Below are 27,836 nucleotides of genomic sequence, written 5' to 3'. Positions count from 1 at the left end.
TTTCCCAATAAAAAAAGAGACACACTGAACCTGGCCCCCAAAACCCTCCCTGACTGAACTACATTTTAACATGATATTCCCCTCTTTGCCCAACCCTTCCCATTTCATAATACTTGGCCATGGAAATTGGGATGACAGGGCAGAAGCTCCACCAGCGTGGTCAGTACCAGTCTAAAAACATAACTCGCATTTAGGCATATTGAAACTAAGAATCAAAACTTAAAATTAAAGGGAACTTGGTGTCATAATGAGAGATAAAAATGAGGTCACAGTTTTGTCAGTTCCTGTCCCTGTTCTTTCCCCTGCTCTATGGCTTTAAGTAGTAAAATTTTGAGGTACTTCAACAAGCTGCCAGTCTGGTAATATGAGGGACGCATGAAACCAATCTAGGTCAATGGATGTACATAAAACTCAAAGGACAATGTGTTTTTTTTTTTTCTCTATCAGTTTTAAAAATTAGAAGGAAGAAGTGTAACTTTTTTTGCATCATCTTTTTTTCTCTCCTAGAATTCTGAATCAAAACCTACAATTAATTACACATCTATATACATGAATTCATTCCTTTGTACATGCTGGGTGTATTACCAAATGTATAGAGAATAATATTATATAAGGCGTATGTACAGTGTACCTATGATCTGATGATTATTTTCTTCCTGGCTGTTAATGAAATGTTTTTTGGGAGTTACCCGCTTTTTTTTTTTTAGAAAAAAAGACCTTACTAATGCCAAGGAATTTCAAGCTCTAGCTATCCACAATGGTTTTGTTTTATTATTTATTGGCGTCACTGCTTGAAATGTGCCCTTTGCAAGCCCCGAAGAATAAAAGAAGAGCACGTGCGTTTGATTTAGCAATTTTCTGTGGTCGGACACATTATGCATTGTGCAAACCAATCTGTCAACGGCGGGTCATTGGACCGCCATTGTTAAACTCTAACCAGCGCTATGGGCGCGCCATAGATCAGCATAAACCACCTTTTTTTTTTAATGCCGTTACACCTTTGACTCGTTCTCTATATTGGCCACGTCCCCGTTCCTCTCGGTTTGGTCTTCCGGAATCTTCTCTTCACTCTCGTTGAGCAGTTCCGGATGCTGGTTGAGTTTGCTGGCCACCGACCAGCTCAGAGGCATGTCTGCCCGGCTAAGCATATCGGCCATATCTTTGGCACTGCACGTTGGCGTGTTGGTCTCGTAGGTGTCGTGAAAGCTGTTGTAGTCCACTTCGTAAAATCCGTCTTCGAGGGTGAGAACCGGAGTGAACCGATGACCCCACTGGATTTCAGAGGTGACGTAAGAACTTCGAGCTTGGCATGTCATACCTGTGGAGAATATGAGACAACATTCGGTTAAAATATGGAACAGATCTGATAGGTTGGCGCAAGTCCACTTTACATTTTCATCTCTGCAGTACATTCTCCATATATGCCTACGGCAAGCCTGGAAGGGGGATAGTGACCCCATAATACTGATGAATTCTTCTAAAAGTCAACCTGTGCCCAGACTATGGGAAGCAAATTATTTACATAGTCCTAGGCTTTAAAACAAGGACTGACTGACCTCTGCAGGCACAATTCATTCTTAAAATTCCCAGCAGAAGCAAGTCATTCAAGTTATTCTCACAACAGCTCGGCTCGTCCTGCTACCCCTCCCAGCAATGAATTAGCAGCTCAGCTAAATCTGCTTCCCTCCCCTGACATTGACTCAGCAGCTCAGCTCCCCCTTCTGCTCCCTCTCAGCAGTTTAGATTTCACTGCATCTCCTTGCCAGCACTGACTTTGCAGCTTAGCTTGTCCTGCATCCTACCTGCCAGCATTCACTCAGTAGATGACTCCCATTGCTCCCCTTCCTAGCAGTGACTCAACGGCTCACTCTCCCCTACCAGTGAACAGCTTAGTTCCTCTTACTTCCCTCCCCCAGTGATGAGGCAGGTTTCCAACCTTCTACTATAAACACAGAGTAGATATTCTACTGGGAGGGTGAACAGGGTGAGCTGCTGAGAGAGATGACTTCAGTGGTTTTGCTGTGAAATTTGAGGATGAATTGCTCCACAGTATCTTTAGCTACAAAGGTCAGTGAGTGTTTTATTTTAAATCTCATTTATTGCTTATCACAAGTGTGTAAATATTTCAATGTTCATTTAAGTATTTTCCTGTCACAGTAGAGTTCTGGACGTCGGAGGAAGACAGCAATGAAGACCCGGCATAACATTGCGCAGTGGGCTTCCTTAAAGTGATGGCTGAATATGTCCACACAATATGCACTGGCATGGCCGCTTGCACTCTTCACTAGAAGCCCACATGAAAGGGTGGCAACCCAAGGGACCAATTGAAGAAATGTCACAAGCACACCAAAAATCCTTTCGAGATAACCATGTGTTCATTTAATAAGAACCATGTCAAATAAAAACAAGCGCTTTCATGTCCACGCAGGGTCCCTTCATCAGGCTTTAGTTTGTCTGTCAATGTCATGGCTTTAGTTTAGTTTGTCAATGTTAAGCCTGATGAAGGGACCCTGCATGGCTCCGAAATCGCTTGTTTTTACTTGACATGGTTTTTATTAAATGAACACATGGTTATCCTGAAAGGATTTTTTGGTTGTATGGTGACATTTCTTCAATTGATTCCTGTAACCAGCAGTGCCATCCGCAGTCACTACGAGCACCCTCCCCTGTCTTTGGGCATCTGGTAAGAAATGCAAAACGTTTCTTTCTATACAGAAGGGACCTGGGACACAGCATTGTCACCTCATCAAAAGGAAGTGCCTGAACAACGTCCCTTGTTTTATTTTTTAATAGGAATAATAGAATTCAAAAGATTAAAGAATTACTTTGGACATTACTTTACCATTGACTGCCATTGCTAACCTTCCTTTTGAAAATGCTTGCCCCCTGGCTGTCATACAGATCCTCTGACTTCAGTGCTTTCTCAGTCACTGACAAGAGACAAGTATGCAGGTCAGAAGCTCGGACTTCAACCTAACTTCCCTCGCTGCATGCTTCTTCCAGGTCACTGAGCTCAAAGTACTGAATCCAGAATAGTAACAGCAGCCAGTGTTTTGTGCAGGAGGTCGGAAATGTCACCCTGCGTTCTCTTGTAATGGGTTTTCTTTGAAGAGAGGAGCTGACAGCCTCAGTGATGAGCCTCTCTGCCGAGATATGTGAAGCGGCTGTATCTGTTTGTTTATACCTTGCAAAAGCTGCCCTTTGTGGAATCTGAAATGTTACGGCTCTAAATATCCCCACCTTCAACTTTATACCAGAAGTATTGTCAGGTATTGTGTTTATTGCTGATCCTGATTACAAAGAAACTGATACAGTAAGTGCATGGCTATGTGCATGTTGCTGATTACCGCTTGTTCAGTAATGCAGTGCAAGTACATAGAGGGTTATTCACAAAAGGGTGAAGAGTTTGGAGAAGGCCGGAGAGGTGAACAATCTAGGACAACATAGGTGAACTGGAAAGTGAGCTGAATTGGAGAGTTTATCCAAATTAGCTATGTTATCCTAGATTGTTCCCTTCTCCTGCCTTCTCCAAACCCTTCACCCTTTTGTGAATAACCCTGATAGTGTCAAATATATCAAGGTACAAAAACCACAGCACAAATCGTCAACACCGCATATCATATCCCATAGTTAATAAAAATAGAAACATCCCAAGTAGCAAAAATCCTCCTAAAACATTAGTTCACTTCTTCTCGGATCCCCGCTGGGGAGAGCAGCGGGGATCCAGAGAAGCGGCGGGAGGAGAGGACAGTGCAATCCACCAGTGATCGCTACGCGATCGACTGGTAGATCGCTATCGACCTTGTGGGCACCCCTGATCTAGGACAACATAGCTGAACTGGAAAAATTCTCCAATTCACCTTACTGTCCAGTTCAGCTATGTTATCTAGACATGTAAGCTGCGGAAAAATTTGGTTCAGATATTTCGTTATTTTTGGGATTCGGATCCGAAATTCAATTCGGTACGGGTTTCAGATTCGGGTTGAAATCCAAATTTTCGTTAGTTTTAGATGCGTTTATGAATATTTGTTGCAAATACAACAGAAAACCATATACAGATATCAATACTAAAGCTGAAGCTTCTAGACCCGAATGGCATTCAGGATCCGAATTTCTGAATACCATTCGGGAGCCACAGAAAGCAATACAGGTCTGGGAGCCATATTAAAGCTGAGGCTTCCAGACCCGAATGCTATTCGGAAATTCACACTCCATTCGGATCTTGGAGCCTCAGTTTTAGTATTATGTATATATAGAAGATGTATTCTCTAATACGAACGAATATTCGCAGCGGCAACATAGTGACCCATATAGACATAAACTAAACCTGAGGCTCCCAGACCCAAATGGCATTCGGTTGCTACGGAATGCAATTCAAAAAGTCTCCTGGGTAGTCCTGCTTCCAATCCAGGGCTGGAGAGGAGGAGAGCGGGGCAGCGGGGCCATGTCAGTGTGGAGAGCAGGGCAGCAGGGCCATGTCAGTGTCACCCACGGCTCCCTGCAGGGATTCCCCCCTCCCTGATCCTTTATCGCTGATTGGCGAAACGGACGGGGGAGGGGGCGGGTACAGCTGGCTCTGCCTCTAGATAGGCAGGGCCAGTTGTCACTCACCCAGCTGGGTGGATCTCGACCGCAATGTCGGGAACCGTCCCGGCTGCGGAGGTCTCAGTATACTGCAAGCTGCAGCTCGCAATATACTGAGCTTTGGGTCACGGGAGGACGCTAGTTTGTGTCCTCCCGTGACCCTGGGGAGAACTATGCGGAAAAGCACTGACCCCATTTAATAGCTCAAGTTAAAATCTACATGCCAGTAAATAAGTCAGAAGGGCAGCTCCTCAGTCTCAGTCTGAGGTTGCATTTAGATAAATGGCAGGCAGCTTCTACGGTGCTCTTTAGCTAATCCATAGTGCTCTGGGAATCCTCTGTAAAAGTCACACAGGTTATAAAAATAAAGATAAAACAACAGTTTATATAAAACATTTAAAAAAACACGACCAAAAAGACATCATTGTTTCACTTTAAACCCTTGCAAGTAGTTCCTGGTAACCGAAAACTGCCCATTATGAGTGCTGTGCGCATCGCCGTTCTGAGCAAGGCTGCTTCTGTTTTTCTAGTTTCCTTGCAACAGACCCAGTTTATCCTCTTGTCCTTCTAATGCACATGAAAGCGATAGAAATGCCTGTATTCACTGAAGATTTGGAGAGTCGGCTGGGTGCTATGTCTTGATGAATCAGAATATAGGGCACGTGGTAATCTCCGCACTCTTTCCCAGGGTCTGTCCTTTCATCTCTGATCAAACAGTATAAATCCTCCATGTCTCTCCCATGTATCTGCCGCCTGCATCCTCCTGCCACTCTTCCACCCGCTGCCTTCCATTTACAGCGCTGAGCTCACAACCAAATCCCACAGAACCACGAAATGCAAACACAGTTCCCAAATGTCCTGCCATCAGCCCAAAATACCTCTGTCCTCACTTCCCCCGCAGAGGTCTCATATATAGATCTCTGTACTGTTTAAAATGTGTGTTTGGGGAAGAGTTAAAACCTCTAGGATCCTTTTCTGTGTCCACATTATGAAAATGCTGTCTTTCTTCCTGTGTGGCCACCTGGACAGGAAGTAGGGGGGGGAGGTCTCCCTATAGGGAACATAGACAGAAATAATAACCTGAGAGGGGTTTTATCCTTTTCCAGTCTAAAAAAGCATTCTGTCTGGAGTTTAAAAAAGCTAACAAAACTGTTTATGTCACTCTTGAATGGGACATGTGGTTCTGCACAATGTTTCCTTATTTGTTATGGTCAGGACTAAATCATATCATTTTTAAAAATAATTTTTCTGTTTTTTTTTTAAAACTAATTTAAATATTGCATATATAGAGGCAGCCAGGAGGGGGAGCTCTTGATTCTTTTACACATGTTTTCCTGTTTCTTCTTACAGCCAATTATCATATCCTGTTGCAAACAAAGCGCAATAACTGAAGCTGAAGGGAAGTACTATAGACATATTATATTGGATTCTGGTAACTGTATGTGATAATACCTGTAATGATAGCATTAGGTATATGTATTCTTTATTTATTTTGCAGCCTTTACATATTTCCTCTACATTTACATGCAGATCAAGCTGGCCAGTAAAAGTGGCAATTACAGGCGTTGAGACAAACTATATTACATTGATAGGGCTTACAATAGCCAGCTTTTATTCCTATGATCTCTGGCTTGTTCCTGGCTGTCTGTGTATGCCGCCCCTCCTGACCTCTTGCTTGTTCCTGGTTATTCATGTATGCTGCCTGTACTGACCTCTGGTCATTCCTGGTTATCCCCGTGTGTTGCCCATCCTTACCTCTGGCTTGTTCCTGGTTATCTGTGGCTGTTGCCCACACTTACCTCTGGCTTGTTCTGGATATCTGTGTCTGTTGCCCAATCTGGCCCCTGGCTTGTTCCTGGTTATCTGTGTCTGTTGCCCATACTTACCTCTGGCTTGTTCCTGGTCATCTGTGTCTGTTGCCCATCCTGGCCTCTGGCTTGTTCCTGGTTATCTGTGTCTGTTGCCCATCCTCATCTCTGGCTTGTTCCTGGTTATCTGTGTCTGTTGCCCATCCTCATCTCTGGCTTGTTCCTGGTTATCTGTGTCTGTTGCCCATCCTTATCTCTGGCTTGTTCTGGTTAACTGTGTCTGTTGCCCATACTTACCTCTGGCTTGTTCTGGTTAACTGTGTCTGTTGCCCATACTTACCTCTGGCTTGTTCCTAGTTATCTGTGTCTGTCGCCCATCCTGGCCTCTGGCTCGGTCCTAGTGATCCATGTCTACTATCAGCTCTGATCTCTGTACTGTACGTGCCGCAATCAGCCCTGACCTCTGGTGTTCTGGCCCACAGGGAGAGATTTAGTGACTTACCTATCAGCCATCTCAAAATCGGCCACAAGATGGTGCTAAAGAGCAATCACTCAGACTGTTCTTCTATAGTAGGTTCCCAGCAACCTCTAGCTCAGGAAGAAGGATATAAGAGTATTCTGGGAACTCAGCCTCCATTTTGGAACACAGGAGAGGAGGATCCAGTGCCATCATCAGCACATGTTTGGAGGAAAAAGCTTAAATCCCTCTAGGCAACATCGCTAGTAGGGACGGACTTGTTTCCCTTTATATTTGTAAGCTGTTACTATTTTTACATGTTCATATATTGATTGTATGTTTTCATGTTCTTTTTTACCAGTTTCACCCACCCTGTTTTGTTAATAAAGCTTCAAGATTTCATCCAGTCTGGCTCATTGGAGAATAGGAGGGTTTAGCTGCATGTCGAGCTATGCACAAGCCACAGGGTAACGTGTAGCGGGGAGAGAACATCTGGACTTTTTCTGGTGACCTCTGACTCATGGTCCATGGTGTTTAAACAAGGTGAGTCTGGGGGCCACAACCTGGTGTCAACATGCAATGAAACTCAAACTTCTGTGAATGGGTCCCTGGCAATACCGGCTGGCTCTTATACGGGATCCCATGCCACCTGCTCTCACATGGGACCATCTTGCTCTCACGTGGGACCATCTTGTTACGTTAGCAAGTCCTGATCCTGCTCCCAGGCCTTATCTGTTCCAGAATGACCCTAATCCAGTTTCTTGGGCCTTGCTCTTCCAGTGTGCTCTTACTCCACAGATCCAGCACCCTGATCTAACCTCCATGATGCCTTGCTCTACCGTGAACTGACCTACACTTTTTGAGTAAGTAAGCCTATCATATCTTTGGGGGTATCCCTTACTGCTTAGCTAGAGGGTTGTCAACAGCATAGTTGGCATCCTCACAGGCACTAGACATGTGCGATTCGTTTCGTTCTGAATCAAAATTCGTACGAATCTTCAGAAATTCAGACATTTGGACACATCCGAATTTCCGAATCCCAATGCAAAAACTAAATTGAACCGGACATGTGACTTTTCTGGCCAATCAGATGTTTTTCAATTCAATGCATCCAAATGGGTCTGAATCCGAATTTCCGAATTGCATTCGGGACCTCCCAAATGCCATTTAGGTCTGGAAGCATCAGGTTTAGTTTTATGTATATTTGGATCACGATGTTGCTGTTACGAATATCCATTCGTATTATAGAATATCACTTATATATACATAATACTAAAACTGAGGCTCTGTCACATACCTGTCTGATCAGCTCCGGTTCGGGTTTTGAACCCGGGTCTCTGGTGCAGAAGTGCACAGACCTAGCCATTCAGCCACTGGAAGAACTTGGTTTCTTCTGCAGGTCTTTTGTACTAAGCAACTCTCCTTATGGACACTTTGGCTCCACCTGCCAACCAGCTGTAGAAGATCTGCAATTACCTCAGGCTTTAAATACCAGACACGTCCTGTGCCTGTTGATTTGGGTTAGTTCCCTGTGTTCTATGCTGCAGTTACACTGTGACTCTGGCCTGATTCCTGACTACTCTCCTGGATCCCGATTTTGTACCTTGTTGCCTGATCGTGTCAAGACCTCAGCCTGCCCCCTGACTACTCTCCTGGATCCCTATTTGGTACCTTGCTGCCAGACTGTTGCCGACCCTGCCTGCCTGACCACGTCTTCGCCTTATCCTCAGCCTCAGATCCACTTCGGACTCAGCCTACTACAGGTGCGTTTCAGGCTCCAAGACCCTAATGGAGTCTGAATTTCCGAATAGCATTCGAGAGCCCCCGATTACCATTCGGGTCTGGAAGCCTCAGCTTTAATATGGCTCCCAGACCCGTATTGCTTTCTGGAGCTCTGGAATGGTATTCGGAAATTCGGATCCCGAATCCCATTCGGGCCTACGAGCTTCAGCTTTAGTATTAATATCTGTATATGATTCTCTGTGGTATTCCCAATGAATATTCGTAAACTTATCCGAAACTAACGAAAATTCGTATTTCGTCCGAATCCAAAACCTGAACCGAATTGAATTTCGGGTTCCAAATCCCGAAATAATGAAATATCCAATCCTAACCAAATTTTTCCACAGCTTACATGTCTAATAGGGACCTTTACATACCAGGAAGTGTATTGCTATTTTGCAGAAGGCATTTCAGACCAAATGTACATTTTTTAGGGTACTGTTTAAGCAAACTTAACATTTTCCCTGTAAAACATAGCACATCTTTTGAGTTTAGTTCACCTTTAAATACTTCATTTCACCAGCAATGTTCCCTGTAACGTGTTCCAAAACATTAACAACTAACAGAGCGCAATACCGTGTTCTGCCAACTGCTAACCGCACACATTCCACCTACTCTAACATCTCTTTGGTGAGCAGACAACACATCTATTACAAAAGCCTAGACAATAAATCTGAAAGCTGCCAACGTGGAGTGTATATTTGACAACACAGGTCATTCTTAATTACCACATATGCTACATCAGCACTCAAACCAGGCAGCTTGTCTCAAGGATTGTTAACAGCGCCATTAGAACTTTATATATTCACAGAAACCTATTAAGTATAAAAAACCTGCGGCCGCCCATGTGCAGTATGGTGATAAAATATCGTTCTAGCAATCTGTCAGGTCAGATTGATGAAGGCCCTCCATGACTATTACCCTGGATGTTCATTAGCAACTTTCCAAGAGCTCCCAGCCTCGTACATTGGTATGGAAATCAATATATTTGTTTATGTTTCTGTCACTATCTTAAAAAAAAGTCATTTTTATTCAGGCTCAGCCTATAGGCATGTTGGGGAAAGTTAATACAAGAGGCATTAATCTTCCCAGTTTAATATAATAGGCACATATTCTATTACATCAACGTCTGGTTCTGTGATGTCTTATTAGAGGAATTCAAGCATTTGGATAAGAATCGATCCTGAGAGCAGCGGGGGTTATTACAGAACATCATATGCCTTCATGTTTACTGGCTGATAGAAAATCACGCACATAAGCTTGTTCAGAAACATTACACCTAAGAGTGTCAGTTCGATAACGCAACAGAGAGAAGGTAATCTGCTCCAAAAACAGGACATTCTAAACACTTGTGGACTCAACCTCCACCTGTGTACTATACTTGTTTTAGTTTTGGGTGAACACCAATGGGCCAACTCAACCCCCTCTTCCCCCTTCCCCGCCCCAAACACACACAGTTTCTTGTGCCTTTTGGGCCTCCACTTGCAAACTTTTTTCCAGTTTCCTGTTCTTCTTAAGAGTATGGTTCGGGTTAGATTTGGACTGAACCCGGCCCGAACCTCAGCTCCTCTGAACACAGAAGGAAGTTCCTTCTGCTGCCACCCAATCAGCTGCGGCCAGGTAATTCCATATAAGAAAATGACCCAATCGGCTTCAAATAAGCTAAGGGATGCTGTGATGTCATTAGTCTTATATGGCTGTATTAGTCAGTGACATTGGCCATTTGGCTATGTAAGCTCAATGATGTCACCACAAGCATCCCACCCCTTGGTTGATGTTCAGTTGCAGGGGGAAGAATGGCCCGGTCCACAACTGATTGGGCGGGTGGACCCATCTCCCTTCTGGGTTCGGGCCGAAGCTGAGCTCATCCCTACTTAAGAACCAATGACAAAGGCATCATAGAAAAACGTCTCAGTTGTGTGTTTAGTATTATGGAGCATGCATTTGGAAAGCAGAAGAAATGGCAGTTTATAACTAGTCAAGGATCGTGGACTTGGAACAGGAAAGCACAGCAAGTGTACAATAAAAGTGCCCCATTGCTTTAAGTGGAACTCCAGGAATGATCTTTTATGGATGCGTACATTGGTCCAGCTTGGCTCGATGTAAGAATCCATATGTGATCCCCGGAGGGCCGGTGGGCCTGCTGAAAATTGCTATAGTAGTGGATATTGGATTATCATGGATACGTACATTGGTCCAGCTTGGCTCGATGTTAGAATCCATATGTGATCCCTGGAGGGCCGCTTGGTCTGCTGAAAATCACTGTAGTAGTGGATATTGGAGTATTATGGATAAGTACATTGGTCTAGCTTGGCCCGATGTAAGAATCCATATGTGATCCCAGAGAGTCGCCTGGGCTGCTGAAAATGACTGTAGCAGTGGATATTGGACTATTATGGGTATGTACATTGGTCTAGCTTGGCTCGATGTAAGAATCCATATGTGATCTCCGGAGGGCCGATGGGCCTGCTGAAAATCACTGTAGTAGTTTGCCCTATATGCAGTGATAGCCATGATCTTCCGGATGCTGCCCCAACAGCCTCCCTTCTGCACACTGAGCACAGGGAGTTGCTCGCTCGGCTCTGATGCCGTTCATATTTTCATTTTGTATTAAGCCCCCTATGTGATAGTGTAGTGCAGGAGACAGGTTCTCTTTAAGAGGTTTATTAGAACACTAATGTAACCTCTGAAATCTAATAAAAATGACTGGTTACAGACTGTGCTCGATCAACATCTATGCTGGCCATAACGACCGTCAGGATGGAGAGCAGCAGTAGATCAGTGAACATCCATTCCCTGAACTCCCCTGGGTAGTATGAACCGAGAAGTGCCCAGTCCTAAGTACTTCCAGGTTCACAGATGGGCACATCCGGGTTCACAAATGAGCACATTTGGCATCATACTACTTCGGGGATATTAGGGAACTGATCTCCCACCTCTCTCCATCCTGACACCAGCTATGGAGACCCTGGGCACCCAGGAGGGACCGGTGATCCAGGGACATATGGGAGGGGGCATTGCTGCAAGAATGCCAGAGTAAATCATGTAAACAAACTCCGGTCTACTATAGCGGTCGGGAGTCTGTTCACACTGCAGTGCTACATAGGAGCATTGACAGCAGCTAAGAGGTTCTGTCAAATAATGTAATTGATGTGTATTATTATTGTAATTACCATGTTTAGTGCTTTATTATATATTTAAATGGGGGCAGCAATGTTTGCTCATCACATAGGCAGGCTCTGCTTCCTGCTAAGCAGTGCTGGCCTGTGGTTATGCATTGCTGCTCCTCTTATGTCACCGCAAGTCTAGCTCAAGATCTGCCTAATGGAAACCAAGAGACTCTCTGCAGTCCCTAATGACAATGACATGAAACAACCAACAATGCTCCAGGTAGCCAGAGACCAGGTGACCTTTGCCTAGGATTTAAGTCAGATGAGGAAGCTCAACGGCTTTTTGTCTTTGTCAGGAAAGAGTTACTTTTTCACTTCGGCCCCTAAGTCACCACTTCATCCTGTAATGACATAGGGGTCGGCGGATTGAACCACATGGTGCAGAGGATGTGGGCAGGTAAGTATAAAGTATTTGCTGTGTAGGGAGCATCGAGTTTTACATTTACATTTTAAAAGTCCTGACTGTCGCTTTAAACATAACTGAGAAGAAGAAGAAAAAAAAGTAAAAGGGTTGAAGGTAAAAAAGGTGAATTTGGCCGTTAAATCAAAAACCATTAAAGTGTTGCTTAAAGTGTTGCTTCTCCTTTCCATAAACTGTGTATAATGTATAAGGTTGGTGAGATGTGTGTCACAGGTGATTTGTGCTGCTGTGAGTCAGAGTTCCAGCAGCCATAGGGGGAGAGCAGCGGCTCGGCGCTCCCAGGGGAGAGGAGAGCAGCGTTTGTGTTCCAAGTGACCGCTGGCGGCTTGTAGTTTGCCCGGCGGCTCCAAATTCCCTCAGATGACTTTTCCCCCCCAGACACATAATGACAAAAAAATATCCCCTGCTGCTTGTTTACTCCGAGTTTACTTTCCGCTTACACACCGAGCGTGACTTCTGAGAAATGACCCAATTCATCACAGAGTGCCAGAGAGTCCGCTCAGATCCGCGGAACATCCGCCCTGATTTATAGCATAGAAACCGGGTGTCATCAAAAACATCTACCGGCCTCATTTCATGACAATTCCTCAATAAGGATTATAGTTGGAATCCATGTTGTGGGGGCTGTTTAACTCTTTCTTGGGAAGCCTCCCCAGCCATTGTTCTATGTTCTGTACAATTTCCTGTCCGTTTGTTTAGCAATGCTTTTCTTGTCAGGATTTTTGGCTGGCGGACTCGGTCGTGTTCCTCCCATTAGCTTGTACAGATGGAGACGCTACAGTACTCAGGCAGCATGCCAAGGCCATCGCTGTAGGAGGAGACAAGCTTGGGGCTGCGTGCTGGGCCTGGATTTGAGCCGTGACTGGCACTGTATATGGAAGACAAATCTGGACGAGCCTTTGGTTGGCTCTGGTAAATGATGGAATAGATAGATAGATAAAGCTGCATCCAGCTTTTGACAGGTAGTTAGGTTACACAGCAGCGGGCTCCCCCCACTGCTTGTGTAACCTAACTAATGAGGCAAGAGCTGTCACAGCCTCTACTCTGTGTTAGAGGCGTGAGCTCTGTGGATGGTTTGGACCAATGGCAAAGCACCATTGGTCCAAGCTGTCCAATCAAAAAAAGAAAGAAAAAAAAACTACTGAGGCCATCTATCTCGATGCCTCAACAGTGATGAGCAAGTGAGGGACAGGGAGGCTTCTCCCTGTCTCCTCCCTTCCTCCTCCCTCCCTCCTTCACAATAGCTTGGGGACGGGGCTTCATCAGGCAGGGGGCGGGGCGTGGTGGGGGTGAGGCTGGGAAATGCCTCACCCGAAACCAAAAGTACCGCACATCACTGCCCTGAATTCTTTACCGCAGAGATTCAAAACAAGAAAGCAGCTCAGGCTGCAATTCTTTCCACTATCCCATGCAATCATTCCTTTCTGCCACTGGATGTCCTCGTTCTTCCAGGTTGAATGATGCCTATCGTCATTTAATCCAGAAGACTGAGGACATCTTGTGAGTGCAGGGTGTTATGTGCCCACCCATCACCACTGCACCTCACATACAGCGCCACTCTGAATCATTAAAGAAGAAGCAGCCCAATCAGGAGACTTTGCATTGTGGCTGTGTGCCTCCCAGTAGGCTGCTTAGCGTAACTCTTGCAGGAGATTTCAGTATAAGACTTCGGAGGGAATTAAGGGGCAGTAGTAGGACAAATGTACTAAAAGTCTACTTATTCTTTAAATATGTAAAGCTCGGTTCCCCCACCAGCTGCTGTTCCCGCAGTGGAAGTAGCTCCGAACCTGTTTGTGGCATGCCATGAAAGCACCTGCATAATTTGTCCAGTGTCTGCTACTGGTGTCTGCTACTGGCATTCAGACAATAGCGGCAGACTCCTGGGCATCAATCTGCACAGATTAAATTACCTCTTCATAAAATAAACATCGACGACCCAGCAGCTGTTTGCATGTAATATATTCCGCATTGGGCTAACAAACATACACAGCACACGCCTCAAGAGCAGTTGTAGGACGCTCAAGCTGCTGATATTGTAAAAAATCCAGATTACTGCAGGTTGGAACTGACCAAAAAAAAAACCTTAAGGGCAACTGAAGTTATTACAGTACTAACACTGTCCCGTATCCCCCTTCCTCACCTTCCCAATGACACATACTACAGTATGCTTCATTGCTTTGTCCTACCTTAGGCTTTTCCCCATTATATAGTACTGCGGCCTGGCATTAAAACTGACTTAATTGGGTTTTACTTCAATGACCTACACAAAGTAGGCAATATTGTGGAGATGAAAACCTGCATTGTTTTCCAAATTATTACAAAACAAATGCCTAAGTCTTCATTACATGGATTTTCACCCTGTTTACTGTGACACCCCTAAATAAGGTCCGATGCAAATGCCATCAGAAGTCACATGAATAATATAATGGAGTCCACCCGAGTGCAATTAAAGTGGACCTTCCCCCCTCCTCCTCATCTGAAAATACCATCATTAATATAAGTAAACAATAAAAAAAATAAAATCACATTTAATAATAATTGCTTGCCGCCTCCCTTACTGTGTTGCCACATGCTAATGGAGTGCTCTTTCTCCTCCTTCCCCGTGGCCATTTTCAAACCAAGATGTCATTGGTGGGTGACTTCCTTTTCCTTGTTGTGTGCCAGCCCACCATTGATGTCGCAGCTGATCTCACACATGCACTGTATGAGATCTGGGGTGACTTGGTATAGAATGGTGCATGCTTATTGTTCTATAAGAAGCCCCCCAGATCTGGTTCAGCACATGTGTGAGATCCCCCTGGAAGGAACTCGTGATGTAGCCTTCACAGGGTGCACGTGTAAGGATGGGGCTAAGTCATTAGTGTCTCAGGGATACCAGGAAACATCTACAATTACCAATAAATATTTGATTGCAAACAAATATTTTTATGACATTTATGGATTGGCATCCAGTTAAAGAACGTATCTAAACAAACAGCACCGTGAAGACGAGCAGCATTAGGAATAGGTCCAGGATAACATTCTGGAGAAGCACCAATCAAGGCTAAAAATATCTCAAACTATGAACAACCCCTGTAGTACTGTTAAAGTGACCCTGTTACCAAAGTTCTTTATGAGAAAAGGTCTAACTGTAAATGAAGAGTGCCCATACTTATCTTTTCTTCTCCATGCACCGCTTTCGTTGCTGAGAAATGGTCTATCAAAGTCCTCTGGGAAACTGACACTACTGGAAGTGTCACTCTCACAGGTCCTGTGCAGCTCTAATAACTGTTTTTTCCTGCTGACCTCCACATCATTACAGGAAAGGGTAGAGACATGGAGGTCAGCAGGAGGAACCACTTGAGAGCTGAAGCAGACCCAGGAGATCCACATTGCTGGAAATATTGTTTTCCCAGTGGACCTCAGGGCAGCAATGGGTTTTGCAACACTGGCAACAGGAAAGGTAAGAATGTGCAGTCTTGTTTTACAGGTAGACGTTACCTTGAACATTTTCTACAGTGACAGGATCCAATATTATAAGCTGTAAAGAATATGGCACACCATGAAAACAGTGTCAACTAAAACTCAATGACCATTCAGAGAACCATCAAGAGGCCCACAGTAACTGTAAAGGAAATGCACAGATCCTAGGCAGGGATAGAACAAAGAGTGCTTAGAACAACATTAAAAGTGGACATGCCAAATATCTGCAAATTATGGAAGAGCAATGAGAAGAAATTAATTGCTGAAAAAATCCCATATCAGATCCCAGTGGAAGTTTACCAAAATGCATGTGGAGGGCAACAAACATGTGAAAAAACTATTTTCCAAGACTCTGAACTTTTTAGGTTTAGTGCAAAACGCTGTGTGTGGTGAAAAGAAAACACTTCCTGAAAACACCATCCCCACAATGAAGCATGGTGATAAAAGTATCACAGGATGGGAAAACTACCTGAGCAAGGATTGGAAAACTAGTCGGACTGGAATATAAGGTGATTGGAGCCAAATATAAAAACTTGTTTTAGTCTGTAAATACACCTGAGACTAGAGTGGAGCTTCACACTCCAGGACAGCGACCCTCAACATACAGACACAGCTACCATGGGGTGTCTTGAAAACCTTTACGGTCAACAAGGCACATTTCTTGCTTTTCTATGGGATGATTAAAGTATAGTATTGCTTACCTTCATCCATGGTCCGGCAGTCTTCCTCCCTGCTGGTTCTGATTGTGATAACTAGTCCCATGAAGCCACTCTTCTTCTCAGTTCCTGACAGTTTGTGTGGCATCTCCTCTCGCTGATGTCATCCTCTACACTGCAGGACCAGCAGCCACCGCTGCTCCTGAATTGTATATGATGACATAAAATGTTCTCCTCTATTTTGGGGCCGGGGAGAAGAGGATCAGAGCATTGGCTGTTGCACGACCAAGAATTTAAGAATAGTAATACTCTGTGATGAACATCCTCCAGACAAAACAGGCATTATATTCATCCAATGCTGGGGAAAACGTTAGCTAGGAAAATTAGCACTTCCTCCTCAATTCCACCTCTGTCACCGCAATGGGCTGGCTATCAAACCCAGAGAAGGAATAAAGCAGGATGGGTTCCTTACTAAGGTAGCAACTTTGCCCCCCCCCCTTCTTTAGACATTGATAAGGATGACAATAGGCACAGAGAAAAGGCCCCATTTACATTGTCTGTACTTGCATAGGCCCATCCACACCAACTGCCTACAAATCAGTCCTCCATGTAAAGTGACGGGCAGCAAAAGTCTATGTAGGGACATGAGGTTGTAGCTGGGACCTCCACCAGGCCCTAGACTCCAGTCTTGATGATCTTGCGTTGATCAAACAGGATTGCCTCCTGTTGCAAGGAGAAGAATAGGAGAGGCCAGTGAGACATTGGGTTTCAGTGACGAGTGGCAAAACCTTGTGTACCATAAAAGAACAAAAAACAACTCGTGTTAAAAGGGGGTCCAAACAGTGTTTATGTGCATGAGCCCTCTACGGTCTGTCTGCCACTTATGAATATGGGGGTACAGCCATTACAACATAGAGTACAAAAGTTGCAACTGACTGCGTGCTGAGCTTTTTGTCAAGTCTAACCACTAAGTGAATTAGGTAACACCTGCCGATTCAATGTCATACCCCATGATTCCTAACTATTGATTCATTTTCGTTGTAAAATATTTGAGGGGTACTAAATTATTTACCAGGCGCTCATATGACATCTGCTGCACAACAGGCTGGGGCATCCCACTGGCAGGTCGATCAGGGATATTAAAAGAACTCAAAACTTTCCACACAAAACAATGTACAAAGCAGGCCCAGAAATGATATAACACACTGGAGAACAAATTCAACTTGCAGTAACATATAGAAACTAAACATTTTCAGAATTTTTCATTGGACACAGCTATAAGGATGAAGAATGCTATCTAAGTACAAAGCAATCAGGAAGCCGGACGCCATGTAATGACGCGGCGACCGGGCTTACTGATTGGCCGGGAAGCCAGCTCCATGCTCCCTCGTCACGAGGTGACGAAGGAGCATGGAGATGACTATCCGGCCAATCAGGAAGCCGGGCAGCGTGTAATGTCTCGCTGCCCGGCTTTCTGTTACCGGAAGCTCATGTACCGGGCTAGGTATCGGAGCATTTGGGTAGGTAGGAGTACTCGCCCAAATACTCGGAATCGGCACCTAGTATCTACTAGTATCGGTGCATCCCTACTTACAACATCAATAGTCAGACGAGTGGACAAAGAGTTTAGAAGGGACCTAATGTCAGACTTATTTTTTATATTATAATATAGACGGCTTCTCAACTAACTTCATCTTGTGTCCACGTGTCTTCTTCAGAGTTCTTAGCTTAGACAGTTTATTCCCGATACTGCAATCCTCACTGATAAATATGCATATTGAGTTCATATCCAATCTTAAAGAGACACTAAATTCAGGATTCAAATCTTAAAAATACATTCAAGTACCTTAACTAATAACACAAATTGTAGCTAATTTGTGTTTTACTTGGCTGTAGATCCTCAAATAATCTCTGAATTGGTGCTGACACTGTCCTTCCTTCTGGAGGGGGGCTACTTTTTTTTTCCTCATGGTCCCTGTGCGTGTTCTAAAGCAGTCACCACTCCAAGCTCACTCCTGTGATGGACTATACTGTCAATACAAATTAATAATCTAAACATGAGATTGTAGTCCATCATTAGAGTGAGCTTGGAGCGGTGGCTATACGTTACAACACACACAGGGACCATGGGGAACAAAAGTAGCTTGCTGCTACCTACACCTCCAAGTGTAGGTTATTTTATTTATTTTTCATCTATCTTAGCCTGTCACATTAATCTTCTGTGGCAGGCAAAAAGAAGAGGATACAGCCCTGCAGGCAAGAGAAAGTTTGTTACTGTACAAAATATACCGGTGATCACATGATCAGATACCAAAGAGATCAGCTCCCAAACCTTCTCTCCAAGACCCAAGGTACCAAACTGCAGCCTGGTCATGGAGCTCGGCCCTCTCACACAGCACACAGTATGAGCTGGAATTATTTTCAAAGTGATCTCCATGATTGGCAAATAATTGTGATGCCATGGCTGGTAACAGATGTTTTGTACAGTTCCTGCAGCTGCTAGTAGCAGTCTTGTCCATGGCTAAATTACCTAAATTGAGTGCTCATCTGTGAATGAAAAGACAATCATTTATGACCTACTGGCACAAGGAATGTTTTAACAAGATGGGCAGGAAGGGGATTATCCATTGACACACCATATGTAAAATTTGGCATCCCCAGCATCTCTTAAGACTAATTTATGATGGAGATTGAACTGCAGACCTGTAAGGTAAGTATTTAGTCAGTGCAGAAGATGGGAAATTTTAACATATCTTACTGCTCAGCCTAACTGAATAACAGACGATGACCTTACATATACTGCATATGGATACCGCCAGTGGGAATAAAACTAAAAAAATGGAGCAGTTGCCTATATTCACCAACCATTTGTCATTGTTTAAAATACGGGACTTGGTTAGTTTAGGTAACTGCATCAGTTTCTGCAAATCAGATGTTATATGTTGCAATCACTTAAAGTAGGACTATGGTCAAACTATCAAATATGTGACACAGGCAGCCCATACCAGTCAGACATGGATCTGTTTATCCAAGTACCCCCTGAAACATTTTGTAAATACTAGTTGATCCTACCGATAGATCCATTGGAATGGCATTTCCTTTGAAGGGTGACAACGCTCTTCCTTCTGCAGCGTTGTCACGCTTGCTTCTGCTGTAGCTGCTTAGAAGATTGCACCATTGATAGACCTATCAGTTATTAGCCGCACCTAGCTACTGCCACAGCCCTTTAGATTGACGGCACATGACTCTATCTGAAGAAGCTCAGCGTAAGGATGTAAAAGTCCTTCTTAGTCCCTGCCTCCCCGTCCAGCACTGTCTAGCAGGGTATATGAGGAATCTAGCTTCTCAGTTGCATTTAAAGGTAATACATAACTAAATTAGATCTCATTTAGGATGTTTAACATAACAACTTGACTTATAAATGTCTCCTTTATTCCTCTAAGAGGCTTTAGATGTACTTCAAATACAGGACAGAAATGGCTTAATAGCTGCAGTAAATAAAATTAAGCTCACTTTCCAGCCCCAATTTATTGCTCCTTGGCTAATAAAGTGAATAGATCATCGCAGGTATTTATGATCATCTGGGGAAAAAAAACATTTCTATGAGTGTTTATTTCTTAATATGTATTTCCCCTCAGTAGTGACCTAGTTTAACTTTTTTATTATCATATTTTAATGGGAGAGCCTGTCCAAACGCTAAACGATCCCAAATACCTGTAGTACCAGTTAAAGCCACTAGGTGGTGGGCGACAGAGACAAAACTTGCCTGGCTGCGAGCTGTCTCTTCAAGACATAAGATGACAATTTAAACCGCTTAGCTTTGGAAGAAGTCCAAATTATGCTTTCAGATTTTTTAACCTAGAACTGAATCTCGCAGTCATAAATCTGCAGATCTGCTATATAAATGTGCTATTTCTAGAGCAGGGACTGGCACAGCCAAAGCTGACAGTTGTGAAACTAACCGTCCCTGCAATCTTGGCAGGCTGTGCTAGGACTAGCATTTCACAACATGTTCCCTATTGTGTTGTGGGAGACAGTATTATCTAAGGCACCTTTAAAAGGGTCCACTCAAAAAGGATGTTACAGTTTTGGTTGGATGGCGGTGGAATGACTCAACGAAAAGGATATCTTCACTTTGAAGGTGCCACCTCCCATATGCCCCCTGCCCTCAACAATATATGCCAGGGGGCTCAGATATGCCCTTGTCATGAAGACACCACATTGCCAAACCTAGGAAGGTTGGAGCATTGAGAAGCTGTAGATGTCTAGTCTGAGGTCTGGCTTCATACATACAGTGTGTATATAATATATAATATATATACAGGTGAAACTCGAATAATTTAGAATATCGTGCAAAGTTCATTTATTTCACTAATGCAACTTAAAAGGTGAAACTAATATATGAGATAGACTCATTACATGCAAAGCAAGATAGTTCAAGCCGTGATTTGTCATAATTGTGATGATTATGGCTTACAGCTCATGAAAACCCCAAGAACCCCAAATCCACAACCTCAAAAAAGTAGATTATTACATGCAATCAATAAAACAAGGATTGTACATAGAACAATATCGGACCTCTGAAAAGTACAAGCATGCATATGTACTCAGTACTTGGTTTGGGCCCCTTTTGCAGCAATTACTGCAATTACTTTTGCACGATATTCTAATTATTCGAGTTTCACCTGTGTGTATATATATATATCAGTCAAAAATTGCTAAAATTCTGCAAGCTTACCTACAAAACACTTATATTTTCCTCCCTATTTAGGTGTCTAACTTTGCACAATTATATGTTGAGACCAACCTCGTCAGGGTAAGATCATCCTAAAGGAATATGCCCTGTCCAGGTCTTCTACCTTCTCTCCATACCAGTGCTGGAGCCTCTTTCAATTTCTTCAGCATTTAACACTTCTGGGAGTGTTTGATGCCTGCATTCACTGCTGTGCTGTGGTTCCTGCAGAGGCTGCAATGGACCTGGAATGGAGGGGAGGTCGGAGATATGGGCTGCAGGAGAGATAAGTATACTGGCTCTTCTCTTGCAGGACACCTAGCTTTAGAGTGAACTTTTACCCTGGTAGGGTCTCTTAAGTCAGACAGTTGGTTTGGGCATTTGCAGATCATGTCATCTGACAGCATGACAGAGAATGTTAGAACCATCATCTCAAGATGCTCCAGTGGGCACAGAGGACAGTTCCAAAAACATTCCACAAATAGTGATGAGCCTGGGCTTCAGTCTCACAGAACACTGTACACATGGGCTTGGTGAATTTAGAAGCATACACTGCCTGGCCAAAAAAATTCACCACCTGGATTTTTGGCAGTGTTATGATCTGGTGTTGCATCAGTTGGTCAGGTCTAGGTTCAGCAACATTACATCCCCAGGAGGTCAGTTGCCAACCTAAATATACTGAATGACCAGGTTTTTCCATCAATGGATTTTTTCTTCCCTGATGGCACACATTGGTTAATTGCTTGTTTTTGTCTAGGGAGCTAAAATAAAAAAAAGTTATACTCACCCGATCCTTTTAAGCCGGCGTGCTCTTAGACCAGTCCCTGTAGCCTCTCCACCCTTCCGCTCCAGCGGTCTAAGGATCTCTGAGTCATCACATTCTATATACAGTGTATAGGATGTGAGGATGCTGAGGGACAGAGTATCACTGCAGCGGAGAAGGAGACAGGCTTCAGGGACTGGAGTAGCTGGCTGCCGGCTCTGCAGTTCAGGTGAGTAACTTTTTTTAGCAACTAGAGAAAAATGAGCAGTTAACCCTTGTAGTGCAGGAGTAGCCCCACTGCAAGGGTTAAGAACACTTCTGTCTGGAGTTCTGCTTTAAGAGCGACACGTACTGTAATTTGTCACATTAAAAAGGATAGCGGAGGATAATGTTTCTTCCAGAGGGACCCGGTTGACCCACAACATGGAAACAAATCTCTCTTTATCTCACATCATGAGAGTGCTTTCCTACTTCCCAGCAGATAGGACAATTGTCACTGTTTCAGTCCGCTGCCTTCTCTTCTCCTCCTCAACTCCCCACTCCCGCCATTCCACTTCCCTAACTGACAAGCTAGCATGTAATCCCGAGTTGTATGGCTCCCATTTCTTAAAGTGCTTTTACATGTTTGCTTTAGGCACTCTCTCCCTGAGTGGAACCCTTAGATGTGTCTGAACAGAGCAGACAAGGAGGTAAGGGGAAAGAGTCACTGCCGTTCACTGTATACAGCTCTGTGTGTAAATTGCCAATTGAGCTACTGAGCGCTGTAAACAGTTTTTTTTCCTCAGCAAAGCAAGTAAGGATCAGTAAGGATAGCCTGAATCGAATGTGGAGAAGGAAACTGGAGGTCTGTTTACTGCATTGGCATACAAATAGTTATCATCCTAAAGCGATTAGCTTAGTGATTAACACTTCTGCCCTTTGGTCCCCAGTTCGAATCACGGTCAGGACAACATTTGCAAGGAGTTGTTCACCCTGTGCTTGCAAGGGTTTTCCTCCCACACTCCAAAGTGTACATAGGGTGATAGCCCTGTACAGTGGTGTCACAAGGGGGCTGCGGCCCGCACCCGGGTGACACCAAAATGACTGACAGTCATTTTGGTGTCCCCCCCCCTCTGAAAAGTCGGGCACTCGGTCATGGACTGTCCCCTCCTCTCTCTGCCAGCGTCCATCACCAAGATGGCCACTGGCAGGTATCAATAAGATCGCCGCGCATGCGCGATGACGTCATCGTGCATGAGTGTGGTGACATCACGAGGAAGCGTGGTGAGGCCACAGCAGGGTGTCACGCGGTAACCGCTCCGGTTGACACCCGGCCTCGGGACGACCCTGGCCCTGTATGTATGCATTTGCGAAAGGGACCTTAGATTGTAAGCTCCTTGAGGGCAGGGACTGATGTGAATGTGCTCTATGTAAAGGCCTGCGTAAAAAATTGGTGGTGCCATATAAACGCCTGTAATACATTTACAATATTTACTATTAAATATTGAAATTGTATATATAAAAAAAGGGAAATGTTTTTGAAATTTTGTTTTAGTTATTTTCTTTTTTAAATATATAAAAAGTCATCAGAAATTCCCTTTAATGTCAGACAGTTTGATAGACAAGGCAAAAAGGAACCTTTATCTGTCCAGGTCACTCAGGGAAGACCAGACTCAGACAGTTGTTGCCGGATTCCAAATTTAATTCTCCAACTGCGTTGAAGATTTCTGCCGGTTTGAATCCATTTGGTTGCTATGACACAGCACAGACTGTCTGAGGCGGGGTTTGTTTGTTTTTTGGCCCAGACACTTTGATAAATGGATCATGCATGTGCCTACCTCTTGAGTATACATAAATTATCAGCAAAAAGCATACCGGCTGAAAATATGTTATTTTAACATCCAGAGTAAATACACAAAATTGCTTGAGGGTTTAGCCTAGATTAATCAAAAGGAATTAAATATTAATAGAAAGGCATGTTTTTACCAGTTGCTTTTAAATTGGGCTCCATTTGATCTCCTACTGTGGATGAAGCTTAGGATGTTTTGAAAGGAATATGGAAGTAAAAAGAGAAGCCGAATGTGCTCCTTTGCATATGCTGATAGCAAAGATGAAATGGGTAGATATTCATAAAAGTGATTTTTTTTGTGTGAAAAATGACTGGGCTCCATTTATCTGTGTGGCTGGGGGAAGTAGTGTGTCAGGCGGTATACTTTACCCACAGCAATAGGATTGCTAAATATTTTCTCATATAGAGATGAGAGGAGTAGTATCGGCAAAATGAATTTTGACACAAAATTTTTAATTCCCCGCTAAATTTTTCTCTTTAAACTGCTTCGGAAAAATTTGCTTGAAAAAAAAATAATTATTTTTTCCGTTATTTATAGGATGCAGGTTTTTCTTGGGGTATATAAGGATAGTTGCATTTTTTGGTGCATATAGTTCAGTTTATTGCATTTAGTGTTTCTTTGTATTGTGTTTTTTTTAAATGTCTTTTTGTATTTAATCGTTGTTTGAGTTCTGTCTCCTCCCTCACTCTCTCTTTCTTGGCTGTCTCTCCTTGCTCTCTCTCCTTGCTCTCTCTCCCCACTCTCTCTCCTGACCCACCTTTCTGTATTTTGCAAACAGTGCAGGGCAACAGGCTGTGTAAACGAATATTCTTTGATGTAATACATAGCACTTCAACCCCCAATATCCACCAGAAAGGTGTCAGGGAGCTCGGCTCAGCTGACTCAGGCTGATAGGTAATCATGTGTGCACAGCTAAATAAATATACCAAAATGGAATAAAGCGGCCACCATTCACACCCTTCCTGATCTACCAGCATCAGCTTTGAGAGCTACTGGTAGATCACGATCTACCAAATGGGCACCCCTGGCTTACACAGCTTACTAACATCGCAATGGTATTGGGATCTTTAAAGCTGAACTCCAGTCACAGCTAAATACACAGAGGACATACATATAAGGGATCTGTTTTCCTGCTAAATAATTTATATTTCTGCCCATCCCTGTTTGGCAGGATAGGAGACCTGATGTTATTCTGCTGCAGTTAAATAAAACTTACAGCTTTTTCCCTACCCCAGCCTGTGACAGGAGAAGCAGCAGACGGATGAGCTCATCTCTCTGTCAGTTTGCTCTCTCCTCCTGTCAGAAGGTGAACTGTTAGCTGCTTCTCCCTCTCCCAGTCAAATTTCAGTTGTACAGGGGACTGCAAGAGGTTAATTCCAAGTCAATTTCACTGTTTGCATTCGTTTGCGTCTTTTACATATGCTTGGAGTTCCGATAAAGAGTGAAGGTAAACCTACTGATTTGACAAATGGCTGAGGTCATAGCTAGGGTTGCCACCTGTCCAGGATTCACTCGGACAGTTCGGGTTTCGAATGCTGTGTCCGGGTTTCATGGCTGAAACCTGGACAAAAGATGTCAGGCAGACAGGGGCAGCCAAAATTAAGATAGAGACTACTGGCCCCCCACTGAAAATAGTCTTGACTGCAATATTTACATATTAATGGGTGGCGCTATTTACATATAAATACGCCGCGACTCATCCCCCCCCCCCCAAAAAAAAAATTCTGTGTGTCGCTAGAGTCTTTGGGTTCACTGGAAGAAACAGTCATAGCTGGTCAGGTGTGTAACAACATGGCAACTACAGATCTAAATGGAGACTAAGATGACGCCATCCTTGGCAAATAGAAGGATAATAGAGTTAGTTCTGCTTTAAGAATAAACAATGGCAAATGAATAAACAGAAAGTGAAAGAGAACAAGCAAATAGTTAACTCTGTAATGTAGATTACCTGTTGCTTCTACCATTCCTTCTAAAATCACCACAATCTCCAGGTCTTCTTTTGGTAACTGAGCTTTTGATATCTCCCAGAACGGGCTGTGTTGGTTGATTTCATGGCTTATAATAAGTGGGGAAACCAAGAACAGGCGATCGTCCCCGGTATCGTACCCGACATTGATGTCCGTTTGGTTTAAGGGTATAAACTCGCCCTCCTTCGTCTGTTTGGATTTGATCAGCTTAGCCCGTATGGACGCCTCAACGATATGCGAATTCCTGAGATCTCCAACCCGGAACATCAGACACAGTTTTCCATCCCTCATGGAGATCACGGCATTGGTTGAAAAGACCAAGGTCTCAGCCCTCTTCTTGGGTTGGGAAATTTTGACAAACATGCAGCCCACCATAAAAGCGTTCACTATGGAACCTAAAACGGACTGAACTAACAGTAGAATAATGCCTTCGGGGCACTTGTCTGTGATGACCCGATACCCATAGCCAATGGTCGTCTCTGTCTCTATGGAAAATAAAAAAGCCGAAACAAACGAGTTGAGATTATCCACACAGGGGCTCCAGGTTTTGTCTTGTAAATGGTCCAGATCTCCTCGAATATATGCTATAAGCCACCATATCATTCCAAAGAACAACCAAGTCGCTGTGTAAACCATGATGAATATCAGCAGGTTTAACCTCCATTTTAGGTCTACCAAGGTGGTGAAGATATCAGTCAGGTAGCGGTAAGTCTCTCTGACATTCCCGTGATGAACATTGCACTTGCCATCCTTTCGAACGTATCTCTGGATCTTCTTCTTTTTGGGGCATTTCTGTTTGATGATCTCCTCCCGGGCTTGTTTTGGGAGCTTTGGTTGCCGTATGGAGATGGGGCTCTCCACGTCTTGCTCCATCAGTGTTCAGGGGTGTTGTTGAGGCTGGGGAGCTGCCAATATTAGAAAGAGGTAAAACACAATTAAACGTTTTAAAGTACATGTACACCCTAAATGAATTACATTTACTCTGCTTCAGCATTGTGTATAATAAACCATTGCCAGTCATATACAGTATATACATATAATACTACAGCTGAGGCTCCTAGACCTGAATGGCATTCGGGATCCGAATTTCCGAACTGCATTCGGGAGCTCCTGAGTGCCTTTCGGGTCTGGGAGACTCAACTATATTATGGCTTCCAGCCCCGTATTGCTTTTTGGAGCTCTCGAATGGTATTCGGAAATTCGGATCCTGAATGCCATTCGGGTCTGGGAGATTCAGCTTTAGTATTCATATCTGTATATGGTTTTCTGTGGTATTCGCAACGAATATTCGTAAACTCATACAAATCTAATGACAAATCCAATTTCGTCTGAATCCAAAAACCGAACTGAATTGAATTTCGGATCAGAATCCCTAAATATCCCAACTGAACCAAATTTTTCCGCAGCTTACATGTCTAGACAGCATGTCTTTGCAGTGTGGGAGGCAACCAGAGTACCCTGAGGAAACCCACGCAAGTACAGGGAGAACATGCAAAATCCTTGCAGATAGCGTCCTGACCTGGATGTGAATCAGTGACCCCCAGTACTGCAAGGCAGAAGCGCTAACCACTACACCACTGTGCTGCCCAGCGATATTTTAATTATTTGGTTGGCAGTGTCCCTTTTAGGCATAATGCATTGTCCCTGCATTTGAACAAATAAGCATATCAATGTTTTCCATTAATACGTACAATAGACGTTGTCTGGAAACAGAAGTGCAGGACAGGTGGTGCTACCCGTTCGGAATCTAATACAGCTGTGAGATGATCGAATTATCTGGGAAGTGAACACAAAACCTCAATTAATTTTCATTGTGTTGCGAAACAATCTGGTTTTGCTTTGTGTGTGCCTAACAACAACTGTCAGGTGATTAACAAGTGAGTAATAATTAGATTGCGTAATTGACTTTAACCACTGCGTGACAAGGGAGCAAAAGCTGTGAGCGGGCCCGGTCATCGCATCAATAAGAGACCAGATAATGGAACTAGCAGACACTGCTGCTGATGTAACTTATATAAACGTGCTTGCTGCTCTCAGCGCTTCCAGCCTGAGCTGAGATGGGTATACACTATATCAGACCTAAAGCAGAACTCCTGTCACAAATAACAAGTTAACATGTTTTAGTCCCGTATAAGATTAAATAAAAAAGCAGTTTTTGCCGCAACCTTACCTTCATTCCAGAGCTTAATTATTTTCTGCCTCATT

The 27,836-nt window shown here is 43.8% G+C and overlaps 1 protein-coding gene across 1 annotated transcript; it reads right to left on the bottom strand.

Annotated features, from left to right (window-relative positions):
* Window positions 1–489: 489 nt before the first annotated feature.
* KCNJ6 (potassium voltage-gated channel subfamily J member 6) lies at window positions 490–26,527 on the bottom strand. The gene is made up of 2 exons (XM_018555154.1): window positions 25,613–26,527; window positions 490–1,318 (listed from the first exon to the last, which is right to left on the bottom strand). The coding sequence occupies exons 1-2, from the start codon at window positions 26,502–26,504 to the stop codon at window positions 993–995; spliced, it is 1,218 nt and encodes a 405-aa protein (XP_018410656.1). The 5' UTR covers window positions 26,505–26,527; the 3' UTR covers window positions 490–992.
* Window positions 26,528–27,836: the final 1,309 nt, after the last annotated feature.

Source organism: Nanorana parkeri, unplaced genomic scaffold (genome assembly GCF_000935625.1).
Source record: "Nanorana parkeri isolate BGI_ZX_2015 unplaced genomic scaffold, ASM93562v1 scaffold186, whole genome shotgun sequence".
In the NCBI taxonomy this organism is placed as follows: Eukaryota; Metazoa; Chordata; class Amphibia; order Anura; family Dicroglossidae; genus Nanorana; species Nanorana parkeri.
The sequence above is the reverse complement of the archived record's forward strand: the minus strand, read 5'-3'. Positions and strand labels throughout refer to the sequence as shown.

Bases quoted from the DNA above. Each gene is read 5' to 3' on its own strand.
- KCNJ6 (XM_018555154.1), bottom strand. From the start codon at position 26,504: ATGGAGCAAGACGTGGAGAGCCCCATCTCCATACGGCAACCAAAGCTC. The intron at 1,319-25,612 runs GTAATCTACATT...TATTCTCCACAG, and splicing joins AGGAATGGTAGAAGCAACAG to GTATGACATGCCAAGCTCGA.